The sequence below is a fragment of the Tachypleus tridentatus genome, chromosome 7, assembly GCF_004210375.1.
Source record: "Tachypleus tridentatus isolate NWPU-2018 chromosome 7, ASM421037v1, whole genome shotgun sequence".
Lineage (NCBI taxonomy): Eukaryota > Metazoa > Arthropoda > Merostomata > Xiphosura > Limulidae > Tachypleus > Tachypleus tridentatus.
The window spans coordinates 71,702,231-71,723,722 of NC_134831.1; the positions used below are offsets into that span (position 1 = coordinate 71,702,231).

At 32.2% G+C, this 21,492-nt stretch overlaps 1 protein-coding gene across 4 annotated transcripts; it reads right to left on the reverse strand.

The window, feature by feature from the left end:
• Nucleotides 1-372: 372 nt before the first annotated feature.
• On the reverse strand, nucleotides 373-21,214 carry SecS (Sec synthetase). Of its 4 annotated transcripts, none has more exons than XM_076512400.1 (11): nucleotides 21,121-21,214; nucleotides 19,614-19,732; nucleotides 13,032-13,186; nucleotides 12,156-12,274; nucleotides 10,538-10,696; nucleotides 9,495-9,648; nucleotides 8,114-8,216; nucleotides 6,971-7,100; nucleotides 5,262-5,447; nucleotides 1,549-1,639; nucleotides 373-1,127 (listed from the first exon to the last, which is right to left on the reverse strand). In XM_076512400.1, the coding sequence occupies exons 2-11, from the start codon at nucleotides 19,725-19,727 to the stop codon at nucleotides 848-850; spliced, it is 1,491 nt and encodes a 496-aa protein (XP_076368515.1). In that variant the 5' UTR covers nucleotides 19,728-19,732; nucleotides 21,121-21,214; the 3' UTR covers nucleotides 373-847. The 4 variants fall into 4 exon arrangements, with proteins under 4 accessions (XP_076368515.1, XP_076368519.1, XP_076368518.1 ...); XM_076512404.1 differs by having other exon boundaries at nucleotides 1,543-1,639; nucleotides 21,121-21,209; XM_076512403.1 differs by having other exon boundaries at nucleotides 21,055-21,182.
• Nucleotides 21,215-21,492: the final 278 nt, after the last annotated feature.

Below are 21,492 nucleotides of genomic sequence, written 5' to 3' on the forward strand. Positions count from 1 at the left end.
TCAAGTTCTAACAATTTACGATTCATATAAATATTTTAAACAGATGTTACATTACAGATATGTTTCAATGTATCTTTGAAAAAAGAACATTAAGATTTTTATGGACACATGATCAGCAAGATAATTTTATTGCTGTACAGTGACTCAAGCCCCTGCCTTCATGTCCCAAAACAGCCTTTTCCTCTCATCTTAAGAATGTCAATAACTACCAAAACAATACATTTGATTCTACACCTTGCCTACTGGGAGGTATTAGACAGAGAAAGAGAAAGACTTCAGTTATAAAATGAATTGTACCCACACCTGTACAATTTTATGATGCAAAACTGTAATCGTGATATGCTATTAGTTGTTAAAAAAACAAGAGTAGAGGGCAGTAGTGAAAATAATTCTTTATTTAGGTTTCCATAACATAAACAAACAATTTTTTTTAAACATACTCAAAACTTAAGCTACATAACTCACACAGATAAAAAAAAGAATGCCTGATATATAATTGTAAATAATTTCTATTTCTTCACAGCTTGTTAACATTAAACTGGATTATAATGTAAAATTGATGAAGTCATAACTACATTGTTTACAGATTCTGTATTCTTTTTAACATAACAGAAAAATAAGGTGACTAAAAACGATTTTATTGAAAATCATTTTATTAAAAAAATTGAATGCTACTTATTAGAAATAAAAAAATTATTAAAAGACAGTTTGTTATCTCAAGGTCCCAAATTCACATCACAACTTCAGATAATGCACATTTAAATGTAAAGATTTCACCACAAAATGTTTTTCGAACATAATATAATCCATTTTGAAGAGCTAGTACAATATTCTATAAAATGAAAATTCAGCTTTTACTATCAGATGTGTCTCCTAGTTCACTACTTCCCATGTCTTTTGTCAAATCTATACCTTTCTGCTCTGGAAGCAAGACTTTCTGGTTATACTCCTGCTTAACTTTCGTTAAAACTTTATCTAACTTCATCACAATTCCGTCAACATCATTTTCTGTCATGCCAATAGCTGCTGCTGCTGTCAAGTAAGCATGAGGATATTCATTACAATGTGATCCCCATCCGTGGAATGTGTGTCCTCCAATTACTTTTGTGTCCCCTGACGCTACCACTCTAGCAGAAAAGGTTAAACGTTAAGAAAACCTGGAAACAAACTCTTACTTATCTCTGATATATATTCATTAAACATGAAATTTAATAAAGTTTCTATAATTTAAAACGGAAAGTATCTAAATATACGTATGATTACTACTGTTGTATAACTCTGGAATTTTTTTTATAAATTCCTATTTTATAAAAAAAAAAGGTTTAAAAATGCAAAATTATTAAGCTAAATGTTTGAATAAAATATTTCAAATTAAATAAAGATATTTACTAACAATAGAACTATTGTGAGGTACTAGTCTTAGGTTATGGAGGTTTTATTTTCTCACCCATTTTATTTAAATACACCATTTTTCTTAAGCATTACACAGCAATCACCAAGTAATTACATGAAGAATAACCCCACACAGAATCGAAAATATACCTTTACCTTGCTCCAGAGATGCACCTGGTGAAGAGCATAGACCCTATCCGAGTAAGAGATTTTCCTTCTAAGCCACGAAAACTGCTAAGAGTAATACCTGTCAACACATTGAAAACATAAAAACAATTTCCACTGAAGGTAAAATTACAAACAAGTAACATGTCTCTCAGGAGTCAAGGGGTGTCTTTACACTGTAATCTGTTGAATATTAAAAGTTTAATCCAGTAACTCCTAAAGAGGATGGTTTTAAATGCATTTTTGAGACAACTTTCTTAACTGAAAAATTTTAAGTTAAATACAGCACCTTCAAGTCTCTATACTAGCTAGTACTGAGGTCTAACTGCTGGAAGTAACTATAGTATATATATATAAATATATCAATAAATTCACATTCTCAGCTTTATTAATCAAATAATTGCCAACCTTTTATATGCTTTTGTTATGACCATTTTATCCATATCTTTCAAATGAGGTATCAACGATTTCACCTGTGATTTGACAGTGAAGGTCCAAGCATCACCATTGTCAGGAGTAGGATGAGAAGACAGGAATATTTTTAAAGCAGCTAAAGGCACAATATTGTACTTGGCTTGTTGTATACTATCTACCAAGGTGGTTCTAAATGGTTCCTGTCATTTGGAGACTTCCATAGTTCCTGTGCTTGGCTGTTAAGCTCATGATGAGCTGACTGATTTCAGTCATCTTAATACTTCAAATTACTTTTTGTAGCCCCAGGTTAAATCAAAGTGGGAAATTCCTTCTTTTTAGCCAATAAAAATGTCCAAAGCATTTCAGTTCAAATTAAGGAAAACCATTTTTTTCCAACAAAAAATCTCTCACACACTGGCTTGTGAGGGGCTTGTTAGAATATACCACAGGTTATTCAGTCTACTCTACATAAAATACCTTAAGTTTTTATTTATACCCAGTTTGGTTATACTCTTAATTTACCTTGCAAGTACACAGTAAAAATGCAGTTCTTTAAGAAAACATTTAAGAAAAAGTATTGAAAAATAGGACTTAGGATATGAATACCACACAGAAAGGTCTAATTATTAAATGACAGCAAAGCACACCTTTAAATAATTATGGTAAAGCTCACCAGTTGTAAAGAAATTAAACAAAAAAATTATTATAACATTAAGTTTATGAAATATACCACAGTTACAAAAAACAAATTAAGCTCCTTTAAATGACAAATCAACTTCAGGCTCAGGCTTTACCCTAAATGCTAATCTTTGTATAATAGGTACACCAGAGTGAACCAGATTTAGAGCAAAATTATCTTCAGTAAATTTATCAACAGAACCTTTTATGAAAAATGAAAAATAACTTTAGGAGAGAACAATCTTTTATGGACATATTTTTGAAATAAATTGTTTTCAACAAATCCATAAAGTAGAAGATCACTGTTGAGATTTTTTGTTTTAAAGATTAAATAAAATATTAATTTTGTTTTCTTACCTTTACAATTTAGAAAAATTATTACACAACATTCCAGAATTTACCTTACAAATATTTTTATAACCTTCGAAGTTTAATTTTGCAAAACAAATGTTGAACAAGTGTAAAATTATTAGCTGTAATAAAACCTTTGTTCTGATGAAAAATTAAATATTTCTGGTTATGAACATAAATATTTAAGAGACACATACAGATGTCACTAGTGTTCACTATTACTGTTAAGCAAGGACTGAAAACAAGAGAGAAAGTGCATTAGCTAGCTAAATACTTGAAAACTCAATAATAGTTTCACTAAAATTTTACAAACTTCAGAAAAAATATACTATAAAAAATATTTAATATCTACCTTAAAACACATAATAAACAAATATTTAAAATTTGCTTTAAAATCTTTTCTAAATTTTGTGATAATTTTTACATCAAACATAGCGTAAAACATTGTTTACTCATTCAGTTTTGAAGAATTTGTTGCTTGACCTCCTGGGGCTTGATTTAATACTGTTTAAGTTACATACAGAAATAAAGCACTAACCCTTCCCAGTAAGACATGCATCATAAAAAAATTCAGTTATCCAAAAAACCCACTTATTCTCAAATTTTAATTCATTAATAAATGAAACAAAATCCAAGCTTATTGCAAATAACAATCTTTACAAGAATAACAAAGGAAATTGTTAATAATCATACATTTAGGATTGAAAAAGTTATTTATTACTACATATACAATGTGAATACATATAAATACTTCTTTATGCAGTTCAAAAGATTTAGAGAAAATTCATGGAATGGAGGAGTTTCAGTTTTGGTTGCTATAGTAATCAGATAACATTCACTACCACTTGACTGTTGGACTACATATTGTAGTCGGCATAACCAAATTACACCAGAACTATACTAATTTTTTTACATGTAGCACAAATGTATTTTTTTTATATCAATGAACTAAGGAATCATTAATTCACATGGTTAAATTATACAAGTAAACCAACTCATTTCTAAAAATCAGTTGAACATTGAAGTTTTCATAAGTTCTTGCAGGTAATTTTAAAAAGAAGCACCATTCATGTTTGTATAATTTTATTCTTTATTAAACCCATAATTATGCTCTCATGAGCCCCTTCTTAAATATCTTCATATCAGTATATTCATATATTTCGATTTTTTTTTTAATTAGTAATTTTATTTGGTGGGGAAGAACACTGCTTCCCAAAATATGTACTGCAAAATATTTGCAATTAAGTAATTTTTATTTAATTTGTATGTTTTCTTTGTTTTTTGAATTTCATGTGAAGCAACACAAGGGCTATTTGCTCTAGCTGTCCCTAATTTTAGCAGTGTAGAACTAGAGGGAATGTCCACCTCCAACTCTTTTACCAATGAATAATGGGATTGATTGTTACATTGTTAGGCTCTCAAGGCTGAAACGGCAAGCATGTTAACTGAGACAGGGATTTGAACCTGCAACCCTCAAGTTACAAGTCGAGCCCCCTAACCACCTGGCCTTGCCGGACCTTTTATTTAGTGATATAAATTTAACCAGTCTTTAAAACTTCAAATTTGGCTTATATTTTTCCTTGATACACAGTCAAATGGTAATTTCTGCTTTGTTTGTTTTAGTCAGGAGGGTGCACCACTAGGCCTGCCAAGTAGACTCTTACATGTGCTGCAAGAAGTTTTGGGTATTAAAAGTGTGTCACAAGCTGAGAACACTTGAAAGCATTTAGGTAGGCCTGTTAAAGGAACAAACACGAGACTGAAAAACCTTTATATAAGAAATATCAGGAAGTATTAAGACGTTCCACTGAAATTTTATACATTTTTTGGGAGTCACTGACCATTACATAGACAAACTTCAGATATTACAGAATGAAGTGGGAAAAAAACAACTAATTGTTCAATCACTTACCTTTCATATAAATCATTTAACAGACTCCAAAAAAGTACCCTTGAAAATCACAAGATCTTCAAAAACTCGAAATAAAGAGAATGCTGATTACACACTCAAACACCACATTTGCCTATTATCTTTTTTATGAAAACTTAATAATAACTGATAAAATTGATAGCACATGGACGATTTTAGTTTCACCAACAAAAACATGGTTAGATGTCAACTCTTCCAAGTAGCATGTGTTTCAGAAGAATGCCAGAAAACCAAGTTGTTAAACTGACTGAACTGCTTAGATGCATATTAATCACTTTATCATAGGACAGACAGGATAAAACGTTCAATTAAACCTATTCTCACTTCTCACCTAAAGAGACTGGATTGTGTCTTGTATCTAGCAATCTTTCTCCATGTTTTTCTGCAACTTTTGTTAGTTCTTGCTTTAGCTGATTAAACCTGTGTTTCCTTTGCTGCAAAAGCTTTTGATAACCCTGTTTCCCCAGATTCAGCAAAGTAATGAACATGTCAGTGGAAGGAGCAGCCGAAGCTCTACCTGGATTTAAAAAAGAAATGCATATTACATCACACCCCACCTGTCTCTTTCACTGGATGTTTAAGAACATATTGTACATCTACAAAATTTAAAGTTTTTTTACACATCAAAGAGGTTAATATATAAAAATATACATTGCATTTTATGATGTGTTTAAATATTAAGTCTTAGCTTTATAGCTTTACAATCTTAAAAGTACAAGCCAAATGTAGTATTCACATTACACCATTTCTTTTTAAAGTAATTCCTGTGAACTTCATAACTAGAATTTTATTCTTTGTTGTTAAAGTAAATAAAAGTAAGTTTCCACTTTTCAACACTAGGTTAATACAACTAGCAGCCACATATTTTCTTTGACAAGATGACAAATATTAACAAAAAATCCTTTCACCTTTGGCACAGAAAACAAAAAAATAGTTTTGAAATTATGGACCTCTAGCAGTATATTGTTTCTTGTTAGTTTCTTGTAGCTTTGTGTCAGATATTCCTTCCTAGTTGTATAACAGATATTCTCTGCTAATTGTGTGTCAGATATTCCCTCCTAGCTGTATAACAGATATTCCCTGCTAATTTTGTCTCAATATTCCCTTCTAGCTATGGTACATAATGCATAATAAAGTGCTTGTGAAACTGTGGATTTATTCTTGATAATGAAGGGGACTGTAGAGAACTTATTTGCTATAACGATTCTAGTGAAATCCAAACTCTGATTGAGAAGATTGATGCAGCTGATTCTGTTAATGTGTAAAGTTTTGTGAACATTGAGAAGAATGTTTTAACAGAAATTGATGAAATTGATTTAAAATCTATAATAGGATCACAAGATGGTAAAACAGAAATTCAGAAGATGAACAACATGGAAAAGATAGTGAGGAAATAGAAATTCCTACTTCATCGCAAGTGTTAAGTTATATTAACACTATCAAACTGTATGCAAAAAAGAAGGGGAAAAATGAACTTCATGAAAAGACCATAGAATTGGCACTGTCTTTTAAACACACAAGAAAGCCCATTAAAAAAATGAAGCAATTGAAATTGGACACTTTCTTCAAATAAATTTAAGATTTTGTGTACTTATGAATATTTTGAATATCTATTTTTGTTTTATTCTAATAAATATAGCATAAACAGTATAATAACTTTATTCACAAACGTGTTACTTTCCTTGAGCCAAGCAAGTATAACATTCCACTAAAAAATTATAAATAATTACAGAAATGCATGTTCACTCTCTAAGCCAGAAGATTTACTTGGTCCCATGCAATTCTGCCTCAGAGAGATTTCACTGTACAAACGGAAAAGACCAATTAATGGTTGTTCTACGAATTAAACAAGCAACAAGACCATTAACAATCATCCAAACAGTACAATTAAATGAAAATATTCATTTTATAATTTAGAGACCTTTCATAAAAATTAATTTCTTGGTATTCAAATTATTCTTACAAATACAAACTAATATCTAATAAAAATAGATCTATATATGTTAATAGAAGTAAGAATTTTCTGCAAAAGTGGAGCACCTGGATAGGTTTTCCCAATTTCTTCAATTAGATTTTTATCAAATCCAGCAATGATAGACCCACCAACTGGAACCATGAAGTTTTTATCACTACTTTGAACATATGCATCAAGTCTGCCTACCTTGGCAGCCTGTAAACAAAAACAAAACACTATTACATGACAGCAATAACAGACCCATCAACTACAACCATGGAGTTTTAAGAACTTCAATGAACATATATATCAAGTTTGCCTACCTCAACAGCCTGTAAACAAATAAATATGGTATTACATTACAGAAATGATGAACAGTACCAGAAGTTTAAAACCAAAAAGCACAAGAAATTCAGGAAATCTTATGAAAAAGGATGCATTTTAAACAAGTTGTATTTAAGAAAAAAAAAATATTCAAAACTAGTGCTCATGGGAATTATTGTGCATGGGGAATATGTGACATTTCTTTTGGTGGAAGGCTATAGTCTAATGACAATTGCATTATACAATGGCACAATACACTTACACATGTATGGGCGAGAAATTTGTTCAAAGCTTGTGGCATGCACAGAAATTCACATGAGCAATACATAACTCGATTTGTACAAACATTCTTGTACATGAATAGTTTTACAAACTTTAGTTTTTGGGGGGAACAAAAATAAAAAAAAGAAATTAAATTTCTTTTTACTATGGTACTTAATCCACTAGTTCAAAGTAAACAATTCCTTCAAAAAGGATAACAAATATTACAACTACTACCTCATTTTTTTAAATAAATGTTTATTTGAAGATTCTTCCACCACAAAATATTTCGAGCTTATTAGTAAACAGAAATGGATATTATGTTAACCAGTTACACTAACACAAACTGCATACTTCAAATACTTTAAAATAATGAACATGGATTCCTATACTGTTTGTAAAAATAACAAATACTTCACGATTCTTTTGTTTAATAACAAATAAGATTTTAATGATAATGGTACCCAAGTGAATGCCAAGGTAGATTTAATATATGAAGAAGGAATAAAACAAAAGGCAGGCAATATACAATTCCTCATTCCTGTGACCTTAATATATACCTTTTCATTTTGTCTATAAAATAAGAAATAGTACACTAGTACAAGACAGCTTTGTATCATAACGTGGTTTCTCTACAGACTCACTTCTTGGATCAGATGCATGCACTTGGAAGATTGTACACCATAAGCATTATTTACCAGATGAGGAATATTGTACTGCTTACAGAGCTTGGAGACTTCTTCTAATCTATCAAAACCAAGGTATCAAAAACTTTTCTTTCATTAAACTATGTAAAAATATCACCAAGAGTATAATATGCTTTCAAACACACACAAGAACATTTGCACATTATGAACAAACAATGCAGGCAAGCTGTTACAATAATAAAAACACAGCAAATAAAGTTCATATACAAAGTACTACAATAGCACAATAAAGACAAACTGATCAAAGTTCATATACAAAGTACGACAATGGCACAATAAAGAAAACCTGATCTAATTTATAACAACTAACTTTTATCATAATTACTCAGCAATGTTTCACTTTCTTTGCAAAATTTAAGTGAGTAATAGAATTACATAGTTAAAACATCATGTATTTTGTATGTCAAGGAATTCCATTTAAATGTATAGTTTATGTTTTTTGTAAAAATACACAATATATATTCAGTTCACTTGTACTTCTGAATTCTATTACTCCAAATGTGATATCAATGCAGTTTATTCAGTAACTGTATCTTCCTACCATTATGCAACTCCTAATATTTAAAAAATACAGAAAAAGTCTGTTAACTTATTTTGTGTTAACTATAGCCAGACAAATATAAATGACATTCATATGTTTATCATTATATGAAAATAACTGTCCAAAAGTGCAGTCAACAAAAGAAAATTTGTATAGTTGAAATGAACAAAATACAAACGTGGCAATATTTATTGCAAAATGATTAAAAATATCACATTATACACACATTATTTGTGTGTGTGTTTTCTTATAGCAAAGCCACATCAGGCTATCTGCTGAGCCCACCAAGAGGAATTGAACCCCTGATTTTATGATTGTAAATATGTAGACAGGGGTCCATTAATTGTAACTCCTATTCTTGAAAAACCTTTTAAGCAAAACCTAAACCTATGCTGAGATATATGTAGCTACAAGTTTATTTCCAGTTACTTAAAACAGTAAAGGTAATAAACCAAGTGTCAAAATATATTTGTCATTACATTTTAAAGCCAACTTATCAAGTTTGAGCTTGGTTCTTTTAAAATTCAAAACAGAACAAACATTTTAAACTTGACAGTTTAGTTATGAAATCACTCAATACATAATTCACTTCAACTGATTTCAGTAATATGTACAAAAATGCATAGACCACATGCACATATCGTATAATTTAAAATCCTTTGTAATTACAATCTCAACTGATTTAATGTAATATATATTTATAATAGCATTCTTAATTTTACCAGATGGAAATCTAATAACAGTTGCTATTACAGTAATTTAAAAACAAAAACATACCTGTCTGGTGTTCTTGGAGCAAAACATGAAGTAGTGGTGAGGATACAAACTATATTTTCTGCCTTTAGCTCCTCAATACTTTTCTCAATTGCCTCAATATCTGTTCTCAACTCATCTCCACACATCTTGTTCTGAACAATGACTGGTTCAAAACCTATTATATAAAAATTCTCTTTCTGGCATTTAAATACAAATTTAACAACAGTCCTCTAAACACAAACTATATTTTCTACCTTTAGCTCATTTGTCCATTTCATGCAAGAGGAAAGATCCAAAAATCTCATAACAGTCCCCAAAAAAGAATAAACTACCAGTGGTATACTTTCTAGAAATCACCCTATCTTCATAATTCCTTGAAGATACTCATAGGTAATACTTCCTAAACTCACTTACTGACTATAATTCTTAGAAATTGCATCCTGGTTTCAACAGCAAGTGCATAGAATAAGCAGTCACAAAATGAAACCTTACAGGATATATAGGGTCACAGTTGTTCTTAAAATTACTGTCTTCAAAAACAGAATTACAGAACTGATCCAAATAACAGCTTGAAACTTGGTCAAACATCTAATTTATTTTCTTCAACACACACAACCTTTAATTAACTACTGTACTTAATCATACAGTACATAGTACCCTATTTAATATCTGCTAATAAAGGTTTCTCCCAATTACCATACAAACAAAAGAAATCCATGTTTGACAATCACTTGTTTTAAATCTTTTTCTATTAAGAAAATTTAAAGATAAAATACAAAACAGAAGATGTAACAAATCAAATTATACAAGAGGTTATACAAGCTCAAACAAAGTGAACAGATATAATTTCACTTGTCGGAAAAATAAATTATCCTGGATATAAGATGCTTATTTATTAAAAAACAAATAATATCAGCAAAACAATAAACTGTAAAAGTTCCTGAAAATTCAGCTTTTCACCTCATGATCCCCATCTAAAGAAATTCTTACTGTCAATAACAAATAAAAGTTCTGTAAAGTTTAATAATATCTATACCTTATTTGAGTTTGTTTTATTTTATTACCTGCCGTAAGCATACATTTAAAGCATGACTTCTGATCTATTCGAGGCCAGATAACGTATTTTGCTCCTTTGCGTCTGTGACGGAGAGTTAGAAAGCACAGTACTAGACTCATTCCTGTTGCCATAGGAACCACAAAGGCAGAAGCTGTAGAGGGAGCTCCTGAGTGAACCAATAAAAGAATGTACATGTACAATTACAATTCTTTAAAATGTTAGGTTAAAAATATAAATATTTGTCTGGAAGCTTCACATTATTTTATAAATAGTATAATTCTTTAATATGCTCTTTTTTCTACAAGTAAAAGATCATGTAAGATGGTAAGTGAAACAAAACATTACATTATCAATTTATTTTCAAAAAGAGATTATTATTCAATTAAATTTTCTTTTAACTGAAAATATTTTCAAACACAAGTCAAACATACCAGCATGGCATATCAGTCAAGTAAAATTCACTGTAACTCCTACTTGAGTAATGAAATATTGCACACCAAAAGAACTGTGATAGGACCTAACTTTGAGGGTAACTGTTTGTACAGCTAATGATGCAGTCTGTATTCCCACAATGAATGTTTCACAACTCGCATGCATTTTAAAATTGTTCAGTTTTACTCAGTTCACACAGTATGATAAACATCAAATATGTAGAAGCACCTATACACTGTTTTGCTAAAAACTAATAACAATTAAGACTGACTTATATGGACAACAACATTACTTCTAACCTAATTATTTCATCTGTACAACCAACCTTCTCCTGATCAAAGATTCTTTATTCATGTCAACCAGTGTGTGTTTACTTTTCTTGGGTATTGATTTATGGCACCAAATTGTTATATACAACTGGCTTTATTATTTATATTTACTTTCAACAGCAATCTTTAAACTTGACTAACTCTCAACTAGAAGTTAATATTTTCAGTGTAACTTTCAACACAAACTTAAAATTATATTAATACATAGCATATGTCTTTTTCCTTGCCATTATATTTTCACATACACATTCTAGTTTCCATTTCACCATATTATAAATTTTAGTTTGAAAATAATGCTTCAATAATATAGAAATATTATTCATGGTAGCCAAATGTTTATTTCCTGATTTAGCACAGGGTGCCTCACTTAAATGGCAGTCCAGCATGGCCAGGTGGTTCAGAGGCTCGACTTGTAATCTGAGGGTCGAGTGTTCAAATCCCCATCACACCAAACACATTCACCCTTTCAGCCATGGGGGCATTACAAGTTACAGTCAATCCCAGTATTCATTGGCTAAAGAGTAGCCCAAAAATTGGCAATGGGTGGTGATGACTAGTTGCCTTCCCTCTGGTCTTACACTGCTAAATTAAGGATGGCTTGTGCAGATAATCCTCATGTAGCTTTGTGCAAAATTCAAAAAACAAATCTCCTTTAAATGGAGACAAAGTATTGTTTTTTGGTGGCAGGCAAGAAACAAGGAATTGCAGTAATTTGTTCTAAGAGATGTTGCACACACAACAGGGGAGTCTAAAAATGTAATCCATATGTATTTCAATTTTGAATTATGAGCAGTTATAGACACAATAGATGCTTTCATCCTATCACACAAAATAAATCCATATCTATTACATAATATTAACTACCTGCTTCACGAAGAACTTGGAGTAACAGAGAATTAGTGAGTTTGTTCATTAAACTGGAACCTGCAGCCTTGGGCTGCACTTCATTAATATCTCCTGATCTTCCAATCCCATGTCCCATCCTTGAAAATATGGAACAGGCACAAACAAATTCATACTTTTTACCTTACAAAGCAGTTACTAACATTACACCTTCTTGTAAAAAACTATTGTGACAAAAACATGATTTATATATATACACAGATGTTACTTTAAACTGTCAATATTACATGGAAACAATTCTTTATATCAAAACAGTTCTATGTTACGTATGTAAAAAACATTATAAACAATTTATTTAAGACTTGGCTTATACACATATAAACAAATCATAATATCAATATTAAATTTTCAGCAGCTGCACATTATATGTTGATTATACATTGCTGTAGGCATTAGATATTACTTGGTTCCATCACTAATGGTGTTAATTTACATCAATTCAATACAGTAGCTGGATGACTCATCTGTTTCTAAACCAATGAATAACAACCTTTTTTTTTTATGATGGAGGAGTGGGGACCAGCAAAATCAGATATATGAAACTTTTGCATACAATAAAAAAAATTACATGAAAATTCATAAAACACAACTAAAGGAATAGAATTTTTAAAATTAAAGTCACAAGTTTTGTTACTTCTTATAAAAGTTTCAATACTCTGTTTCATTAACTAATACAATTTAAATCAGAGAACAATGCAGGTCTATGTACCAGTGATTGGAAACAGTCTATCTGATCCATTTAGATCCACCATTTTTAACAAAAAAACATTATTTCAAAACAACTAGATCAGAAAAACATTAAGACAAGGTGAGGGTGACCTGACATAGAGTATACACCTAAAATGACGTCTAGCCACTAGCTCTGAGGAAATCCTTGCTTCACGTTCTCCTGCTCCACAGTTTCCAGGAAAGTTGTTACTATCCATTAGAGACAACTGTTGAAGCAGAACTTCAATGGTCATTTCATCCCATCCTTCATCTGGTAATCTTCTCTGGAAACAAAAAAACAAATCTAATTTGGTCATATTACAGTGATAACATTAAACATTTAATGTTTATTAGAATTTTAAAAAGTGACACATTAACAAGTTTTTGTGTAATTACATCCTATTGCTGACTAATAGTCATACAATTGTAATTCCAACTGAAAAATAAAAAATGCTTTTGTTACAAAACCTCAAATTTTTTATACTCATTTTTTATGCAAGACAAACATGATTATAAAACCAATTACTGGAATTAACTTCAATATCAATGCCATTTTTATTTATATGTTTGTATTAATCTTATGTTATTTGAGATCCTCTAACCAAAACTTCATGGATCCACTAGTAATTAGGTGCACAAATAACTCAATAAAATGTGCTTTGAATACCAATGGGCTCTTTGTGGACTGGTGCTTCAGTTAAGCAAGTCAGTTTTCAAATATGATATCCAGTTGCTTACACTGACATTAGTATAAATTTAAAATTACAGAATAATGAATACAAAATTTAATTTTAATTTTCGTTAATCATACATTAAAGTTGTGAAATCATAATTACTGATAAAATTTTATGGTTTCAAACAAATCCTTAAGTATTTTAGTTTGGTTTAATTCTATCTACATTCAGTTACACATTCCATTTATCATAAAGAGTTTATTTAACTAATTTTCTAACATATGCTTTTAATTTCAAGCCTTATACTCGTGCATCCACATCCCACTAATGTTTTTTTTTCTCTCTCTCTCATACTTCACAGGTAAGTAGGTAGGTATTTCATGTTTATTGGCACAAAGCTACTAGGCTATCTGTGCCAAACAAGATGTAGTATACTGTAATGGTATATGGAAATGAAGGTAAAAATACATAAAATATGTAAAATTAAAACCTGCCAAGAAGACTTAAGCATTAAGTTCAAACTTGCTGTCAGTCACCTGAAGTTGACCTTTCCAGTCCTGGGTTCAGGTCAAAATAAAATTAAAATGTGTGAAAGAAATCATGCTAAAACAGTGTATGGTCCAATAAAAACCTTAAATTAAGTTAAAAAATCAATGGCTCTTAAACATGTAAAAACATGAGTTAGGCAGCCAGTATCACCCATGATATGGGCAAACTTACCTTAAAAATATGTTTAAAATGGTGTCATCGTTCTTGGTTGTAATGACAGCTTGCTAATAAAATATGTACGATTGTGACCTGAGTGCCACACAGACCACACATTGGTGCATCAGTACCAGATAAAAGGAAGTGGTGAGTTAAAAAACTGTGACCAATGTGTAGCCTAGTCAAAACAACTTCCTCCCTTCAATCTTTACAGAAACAAGATGACCAAAGAGCTAAAGGAAGCTTGATTTGAAAAAGCTTATTATTTTGTTGCTCACTCCAGGTCGACTGCCAACTGGTGTATAGTCGGGTTTTGATAACTGAACTATAGTCCATGTATGGAACAGGGATGGTGGTGATAGACCCAGAGCAGATAAACTTTGCTTCTCTGTTAGTTAGCTCATTCCCACCAATACCAACATGACCTGGTATCCAAAAAAACTGGACAGAGATAGGTGATTAGAGAGAGATTGGCCAGTTTGTTTTGAATATTGATAAGAATAGGATGATAACTAACATGAAATGATGTCGGGACCAGTAGACAGCTGAGTAAATCAGTATGTACCATACGATTCGCATATTGCACAGTTTTAATATGATTCAGGGCAAGAGAAATGGCATACAATTCAGCAATGAACACAGAAACTGTAGAGGGGATTCTGTGTGCTACAACTGAACTGTAACAAACCATGGCAAAGCCTACAGTCACCTGATTTTGAACCATCTGTATATATGGGAATGGATGGATTGTTTGAAAGATGTTCAGCAAATAAAGAGCGATATTTATCATCAGGAATACTGGCCTTCCTCAGATGACTCAAAGATACGTCACAGTTGGGGATAGTAATTAGCCATGGTAGAAGAGCCAAAGTGTTGATACTGCTATGCTATTCAAAGATGTATCCAATTTTTCTGATTGTGTTAGAATATGAAGGCTAAAAGGAACAATGGCAGATTTTCTATTACAGAAAAGTGTGGCCCACTGAGGATGGAAAACACAACCCCAAGTAGAATGCTGTGGAAAAGAGCAAAGTTTGGAAGCATACATAAGAGACAGTTGCAAACAGCAAATATACAGAGGGGGTTCATGGGACTCCACATACAAACTTTGGACTGAAGAAGGGTGAACGGCCCCAGTGCCAAGCTGAAACCCCTAATGGCAGATAAGATCCAACATTTTCAGTGCTGAGGTTCTGGCAGAACCATAAACCACAGCCACATAGTCTAGTTTGGATCAGATAAGAGCACGATAAATTTTAAGCATGGAGAATCAATCCACTCTCCAAGAGGTGGAAGAGAGGGCATGGAGGATTTTCAGTGCTCTAATACATTTGACACAAAGTTGCTTGATATGTGAAATAAAGTTTAATTTACAGTCAAATATAAGACCTAAGAACCTTTCTTCAGGGACGACAGGAAGTACAACATCATCAATGCAAAGTTCTAGATCTGGATGAATACCCCAGTGGTGGCAGAAATGTACACAAACAGTTTTAGGGAGAGAAAGTTGAAAACCATTTGCTGTGGTCCACTTAAGTATATGATTGATTGCAGTTTGTATCTGCCGCTCAATAAACCTCATGTTTGATGACTGACATGAGATGTGTAAGTCATCAACGAAAAGACCATTTGCAACTGTAGAGGAGGTAGCTGTTCACTGATGGCATTAATCTTTATAATGAAAAGTATGACACTCAGAACACAGCACTGAGGGACTCCAAGTTCCTGCAGGAAGAAACAGGAAAGTGTTGAGCCTACATGGACCTGGAATCGGTGGTTCATTAAAACATGCTTAATGAAAAGTGGCAAATTGCCACGCATTCTATATGAGTGAAGGTCTTGCAAGATGCTGTATCTCCATGTTGTATCATAAGCTTTCTCTAAATAAAAAAGAATAGAAACAAGACGTTGTTGCTTTAAAAAGGCTTCTCTTATTATGTTTTAAGACGAATTAAGTGGTCTATCACAGAGTGTTGTCTTTGGAACCCACATTGAGTGGGTGAGAAAAGGTCATTTGATTCAAGAAACCAAACACGACGAGCATTAATCATCCTCTCTAAGGTTTTTCTGAGACAACTCTTCAAAGCAATGGGGCAGTAATTCAAAGGAATCTTTAAATCCTTCCCAGGTTTAAGAATAGAGAGTACAATAGCTTGATGCCAAGCATCAAGAAAGACATTCTCCTGCCATATCCAGTTAAAGACAGCCAGGAAAATAGTAAAAGAGGCAGGAGAAAAGTGATATAGCATCTCATAATGTATATCATAAGGTCCATCTAATGTATTGCCAGACCTATGAAGCACAAGTTTGAGTTCCACCAGTGTAAGAGGGCAACTGTAGTCACAGGGACAATCAGTCAAAAAGGAAAGAGGCAGATGTTTAACTTGTGTTTTAATAGCTAAGAAGGAAGGGGATGAGTTTGAAGAGCTAGATACATGAGAGAAACATTCACCAAAAGTATTGGCAATGTTCTGAGAATCAGCAACTTCATGGCCATTGAATATTAAGATAGAGAGGGGACAAAAGTATGCTGTCCACTCACCTTCCAGATCTTGTTCCATATGACTTTCAAACTGGTAGTTCAAGAAATGCTGGCAGTAAATTTAATCCAAGATTCTTTCTGGCTTTGATGTTTAACTCATCGAGCCTGTGCACTGGCTTGCTGAAATGCAATGTGGTTTGTAAGGGTGGGATATCTATGAAATTTATCCCAAGCACGTTTCTGAGCTTTTCATGTTATAGAACAAACAGAATTCCACCAAGGGCGAGGATGCTGTGGGAAATATGTCGAGGTTTTTGGAATGCACTGAGCAACTGCTTGGACAATACAGTTAGTTACTGCTGCTACACAATCACCTGTTGATGATTTACATAAGATGAAAGGATCAAGTTCTGAGAGAGCAGTGAAAGAGAACCAGTTGGCCTGGTCCAACTTCCACTGAGGCATATGGGTCAGGTGGCACTGACCATGGCCAATCTTTCTTAATATGATAGGAAAATGATCACTGCCCTGTGGACTGATGTCAACCTCCCAAGAAAAGCAAGTGAAAAGTGAAGGGGAGCAGATAGAAAGATCTATGGCAGTAAATGACTGACTGGGTGCATGAAAATAAGGTTAAGAGCCAGAATTGAAGAGAGACAGGTTGTGATTCAGGAGCATATGCTCTATAGCCTGACCCCTCACATCAATACTAAAACCACCCCAAAGGGGATTATGCTCATTAAGATCCTTCAAAATTAAAAAGGGGGTTGGCAGTTGCTCAATGAAGGCATCAAGGTCTAATGGATGATATTTTTTTTCCAAAGGTAAGGTACAGAGAGTAAACAGTGATGGTACAACCCAAGGAGATACAGATGGTTACAGCCTCCAAGGGCATATTCAATGACAAGGACCAGGTGAGCAGATGTTGATCAACCAGCAGTGCAACTCCCCCATGTCCTTGTCCTACACATGATCTGTCATTTTGGTATGACAAGTATTGTCGAATTTTGACTGTATCAGTAGGTTTTAAAAAATATTTCCTGTAAAGAAAGGCATTTGGGATGATAAAAGTCAATCAAATCCTTGATGTCATTTACATTTGGTTGAAAACCTCAACATTTCCATTGGAATAGCGTGGCCATTTTTCTTTATTTTGGAGGAGAATCTGGCACTGAGACCTTCTGCTTGCAACCTTGCTTTTTTTCTTTACTGGATGTGGGTCAGTCACTCTCAAGTAATCTTGCTCTGGATCAAGTAGGTAAGTCAGAATTTGTAGACATACATTCCAGTGATTGAGGACGTAAATGAATGGGTTGTTTAATTTTTGGGGTGTCAAAAGAGGAAGACCCCATGCAAATACCTGATGAAGTTTGGCAATGACTGGAAGACATGGTAGGGACAGAGATAGAAGTAGATACTGCTTCGTTAACTTTGTTGATTTTGGAGGGTACTAGATTAAGATGTGCTGTTAAGGAATCCACATCCACATACAGGAATCCACATCAAGGAGTATCTTCACAGATTTTTATCAAACTGGTGGTGAACAAATATACAAGCTGTTAAATTGGATGTACATTGGAAAGCAGTTAGAAGAAAGGTTTGTAAAAGCTGATACCCTGATGCAAGATGAAATAATGTAACAGTATTCATCATGAGGTGTGTGTGTGTGCATGTGCAAGTGTTTTCTTGTAGGAAAGCCACATCAAGCTGAGTTCACTGAGGGGAATTGAGCACCTTATTTTATCATCATAAGATAAGAGTCAAACTATTTAATCTAAAATATCCCCCAGTTTTTAAAGCGTTGACACTGAAAACTTTTATCAAAATACTTACTAAGTCTTTAAGACTGCTAGACTTATCTAACTCAAACTTTATGGTTTATTAAGCACACCCATTACATCTGCACCAAGACTGGTCAACTTACTGTCAAAGTATCAAAATCATTTCATAAATAGTGTATATCAAGGTTCTAAAAGCTAACAATCAAGAGACTTCACTAGTAAAACTTTCTTCAACCAAAACAATTTGCTTTAAGTTCTTTAAGTCCACATAAATAACTCAAAAATCTAACTTTCAAACTGATCTTATTTGTAGAAAATTATCAAAAGTTTACTATAATTCAAATAACATATCATCAACTGGTGTGCCTATGTCCAAAAAAAAAAAAAACAGAAATAAATATAACTTTAAAAAAAAGAACATTTCTTAAAATCATGATGAAAATTAATTAGGAATAAACTGGCCCTTGCATGATACAATATATCCTTATACTTCTTTCATATATCTGTAATTACACTGCAACAAAGTTACTGACTTGGTCTCTGCAAGCCAAACAACATATTCAGCCTTTTCTTGTATGGCTGCCATTTTATGTGTAACACCACAAACTGGAGTGGAAAAAAACATGACAATAAAAACTGTTTGAATTGGACTACAAGATATTGAAAACTGCATCATTGTACTTCCTTAGTTACTTAATTATTAATTTTAGAATATGAAAGATACTTTTGGACCACTCTGTACTGCATACCCACATACACAATACTGTATTCATAACCAGGAACACATTTTTATGGTATGCATAAGATATTTTGACAAAATTGACAAAAATACAATTATTTATACAAAATACGTGTATGCTGTTAGAAAACATCCGTGAAAGTATAAGATTTATTTTACAATAATAAAGTTGCATTATGTCTGAGCTTTTACTGGTTTATTTATGTATATTCTTGGACTGACTTCTATTTCATGATAAAAGATTCTTCCATGCATAACAAACAATGGAGACTGGTTAAGACATCCTGCATAAATGTGCACATATTGCTGGTTAATATGAATACATTTTACCTGTTCCAGAAGAATTCTAATCTTGTTTTCTGTCACAGACAGAGCTTGAGCAGCCTGTTGAACATAATTCTCTGGAACCAGTCGCTTTGAAAGTTCGAGATTTGACTTATTCATTGCAACTAAACAAAATATGAAAAAAAAAATTCTGAAAACTTTGCATGTGTTAAAGTTTAAACTATAAAAAAAATAAAAACTAGAAAAATGCTTAAATCTGAATGGATGTTTGTTATCAAGTTGTTAATCTTAAAGCAAAACTACCCACACTACAAGGCCTTAACCAATGACAAAATACACAAGTGCACACATGCATATAAAAGGGGACTCGATACATGGTATGTGTGCAGACAATCACCTTATCCACCTATGTTGGGACTGGGCTTGGTAAATACAAATTCTACTTTATCAACAAATACTAACTTACTAATGATTGTACATGTAGTTAAAATTCTCCAATGAAAAGCAGAAATCAGAACTAGATGATGTGTGCTACAATGTGCATTTTTTGAAAGTATAATAAACAACACACCATAAACACTTAGAAATTTTGAGCATTATCAAAATGTTTTGTTTGTTTTTTTTTGTTATTAAGCATAAAGCCAGACTACAAGCTATCTGTACTGTGTCTAACACAGGTATTGAAAACGGTTTTTTAAAGTTATAAGACATCAGACTTAACATTGAACCACTGAGAATCACTCAGTTACAAGTATTTGTTTGTTTGTTAGTAAACATAAAGCTACACAAAGAGCTATCTGTGCCATGTCCACCACAAGTATTGGTGTGCCAGTTACAAGTGAGTTGCAACTTGAAAAGACCCAGAAGAAAGTGTTAACAAAATACAAGTAGGACCACTACATGTAATTTATTGTCAGATTACTTAAAATATAACGAATGATAAGTAATACTTTTATTAATATTAATAAAATATATAATGAGCATTAAGTATCCCAGGTGGTAAACATTAATGATTTATTTATACTATATATATTTACTAAATTGATATCAACAATATACAAAGAATTATTTTCAAAGTTTTTATAATTATTATAAATCTTAGACCATCTTTTCACTAAATTCCAAACTTCCGGTTCCTACTTCAATATTTTTTATTTTAGGCTGAAAATACGAACACGGAATAGTTTAAAAACAGCCCAAAATTCAGGCTCTAGTCCTAGTTCTACATATATTTTTGTTTAATTTTCTAACTTTCGCAAACGAAAAATTTATACAATGTTTACAAAGCATGTTTTATGATTACACATACGATTAACTAGAATAACAATACTACTACTACTAACAGCACTCAGTAATACTGGTAGTCTGCTTCTGGAATCTAACCTGTACATCTAGGATTACGAGTTTAACTTTAAAAAATAATACTAACAAAGTAAAGACTGAGATTTAAGTTAAATTAATAAAAATGATCACGCCTGCACATTACTAGAAATAAGCCTCTTTGTCTTATCCAAAATGTCAGTATAAGAACAGAAATATTATTTTCGCTCACGCTTCGTATGATATGCATCCACCGTTCGTCAACAAACACCGATTACACACTAAGCATTTTCGCATGTAATGCCGAAGAACCCTCTGCCGTTTATTATCTGAACTAACAAGGTGTGTCTGGAATTGGTTTTATTACAAATTTCGAAAATGTATAAAACGATACATAAAAATTCATATTAAATTTATTTCATATCAAAACATAAATCAGACCCAAATTATCATGAAATTTATTATCCAGTATGATCTTTTACTCAAAATTTTATGACTCACCAATACATTTAAGTGTTTTTTATTGTTGTTTTTTCTCAAAGTTACTTCAGAGCTGGTTGTCCCTAATTTTAAAGTAATAGACTAAAGGGTGGTGGTTAGTCAA